This window comes from Phaethon lepturus, unplaced genomic scaffold, assembly GCF_000687285.1.
Source record: "Phaethon lepturus isolate BGI_N335 unplaced genomic scaffold, ASM68728v1 scaffold34219, whole genome shotgun sequence".
In the NCBI taxonomy this organism is placed as follows: Eukaryota; Metazoa; Chordata; class Aves; order Phaethontiformes; family Phaethontidae; genus Phaethon; species Phaethon lepturus.
Genome location: NW_010561896.1, coordinates 11250 through 13479, shown reverse-complemented (window position 1 = coordinate 13479; position 2230 = coordinate 11250). Strand labels below are relative to the sequence as shown.

The 2230-nt window shown below is 60.7% G+C and overlaps 1 protein-coding gene across 1 annotated transcript in view; it reads left to right on the top strand.

The window, feature by feature from the left end:
- Positions 1-2230, top strand: part of LOC104626249 (AP-1 complex subunit beta-1) — a 14450-nt gene that overhangs the window by 1027 nt on the left and 11193 nt on the right. Inside the window, exon 2 of the mRNA XM_010294122.1 lies at positions 476-581. Within this exon, the coding sequence (XP_010292424.1) occupies positions 476-581 (106 nt within the window). The remainder of the gene's footprint in view (positions 1-475; positions 582-2230) is intronic.

Genomic DNA, 2230 nt, shown 5'->3' with positions numbered 1-2230 from the left:
GCGGTGGGCTCCCCGGCTAGGGGAGGGCACCCCGACAGCCGTGTGCGGGGCTGGGGCTTCGCTGCGTGCTGTGATAACCTCCCCGCAGCCAAAATTACCTGCTAAATAAACCCCGTGTCCTGTGCTCGGGGTGTGGGGTGCCGGTGCCGGTCACTCCTGCAGTGTCTGGTCCTTAAAGCCCTCTGGGGCTCTCGGGGGGGCTGGAGGAGCTGCAGGGATTCACTAGCATGCTCATATCTCTTTCCACGGATAAGAGCGGAGCCCCCAGAGCAGCCCTGGCCCTCGGTGAGACATTTGGGAAGTTAAATCCCCCTTTCCAGCTCCTGGCACGCCGGGGTGGCAAAGGAGCCCCGGCACTCAGCGGGCGGGAGCTGTGCTCACCCTGACCCAGGAGCAGCACCCAGCAGAGGGGGGGGGGGCCATCCCCTGGGGTGGGTGCCCATCCCCTGCGCTCCCCCTTTTCCCATTCCTCCAGGGGAGATATTTGAGCTGAAAGCCGAACTGAACAGCGACAAGAAGGAGAAGAAGAAGGAGGCGGTGAAGAAGGTGATAGCGTCCATGACTGTTGGCAAAGACGTCAGGTGCGTGGCGGTGCTGTGCCGGGGACGTCCGGGCCAAACTGTGCCGGGAGGATGCCCGGACGGCTTGTGGGCTTCTGTTTTCCCCCGTTGCCTCCGAGGGGTTTTCGTGCTGGCTTTCGTCTCGGGCGAGGACCGAGCGAGCTCCTGGCCGCAGCTATGCCTCCTGCTCCGAGAGGAAAATGTTTGTGTGAGCGTGGCCGGCTGGCAGGCGGGGACTTGCCTGGCTTTGGTAGTAATCTGGCTAAAAGAGGATTGGTCTGGCCGCCAGATAAGTTTGTTGGGATTATTGCCGCTTCCCTCATGTGTTACTAAAAACAAGCAGAAACCCCCTCTGAGCCTTTATGGCAGAGGGTCGGTGTCTCTGCCTCGGTGTCGATAAGCCTTTTGCGGCCTCTCTGAGTCCAAAGGTCGGGCAACTGCTTTTCCCTCTTCCCCCTCATCCGTCTGACCGAGCAGCACGTGGCCCCTCTGGCCGCCCCTGCCCGCCGGGCCCCGTCCCCGCACACCCTTGGCGTTACACGCAGTGGCCAGCACTTCGCTTTTAACGGTGCGTTTGAGAGTAGACGGAGGAAAACCATGGTCTGGGCTCTGTCTCGGGGCCACCGCAGAGAAGACGACCCAGGACGTGGCAGGGACCTGCCCGAGGCTCGGCAGAAGCCACATCGATCGGAAAGCAAATAGCAGCTGTGGCAGCCCTTTTCTTTTTTTGTTGGTGTGTGCGTATTGTAGGCTGCAAGAAAGCAGTTTACTGAGTTCACTCCTCCCTGGGAGGTGCCAGGAAAGCCCGGTTTAGGCTGGGGTGAGAGCAGCTGAGGTGGATGCCGGCTCTGCCGGCAGCAGGGGCTCCGAGAGAACTGGGAGAGCGCCTCAGGGGAGCCTGGGTCTGATCCCGTCAGCGATGGCCGGGTTTGCGTTGGCGGAGAAGCTTCCAGGAGCCACAGGACATCTGTCGGGGTAGGATAACCCCCGCGTTAGCCCTCTGATCTTGATTGCCTCTCCTAAGGTGGTTTAATAATCTAATTGGGTTGTCTGTATCTTTTATAGTCTAACTGGGCTGGTTTTATCGCCCGTGGTGAAACGGCATCTCTGGCATCCCGCAGCTTTAGGGTGTTTAGTACCCGCTGGGATCGGGATTGGGAAGGGGAAGCCCCCAGCTCCGTGCGGGCAGCTTCGCAGCTCCGCTCCGTCCTAGCAGAGCATCGCTCTGCTGCAGGGCTCGCCCGGGGGAGCGGGGCTGTTCCTTACACCCAGCCTTGGGCATTTACTTCTCTTAACGTTTCCGGTGCAGGACGTGGGGTGAGCACTCGGCAGTTTGCAGCAGGACAGGTTTAACGTCCGCAAAAGCAGAGGACGGTTTTGGTAGGGCTACGTGGGAGGGGTCGTGCAGAAGGCAAGGGGGGAATGGCTCGTCTCCCATGTCCTCTTGCAGGTGCCAGAGGCTTTTGCACCGTCCTGTGTCGGCTGGGTGATGCTGCACCGGCTCCCGGGGCAGTGGACGTGCTGGAGCAGAGCCCGGTGGGAGAGCTCTGTTTCGGGCCATTAGGGGCAGTTTTGAGCTGCTCTTGATACAGATCTGTAAAGAAAAACCCACCGGGGAGGGGTGATTTAGCCACATCTGCTGCAGGGTAGGCTCAGGCTGTGGGAGAGCC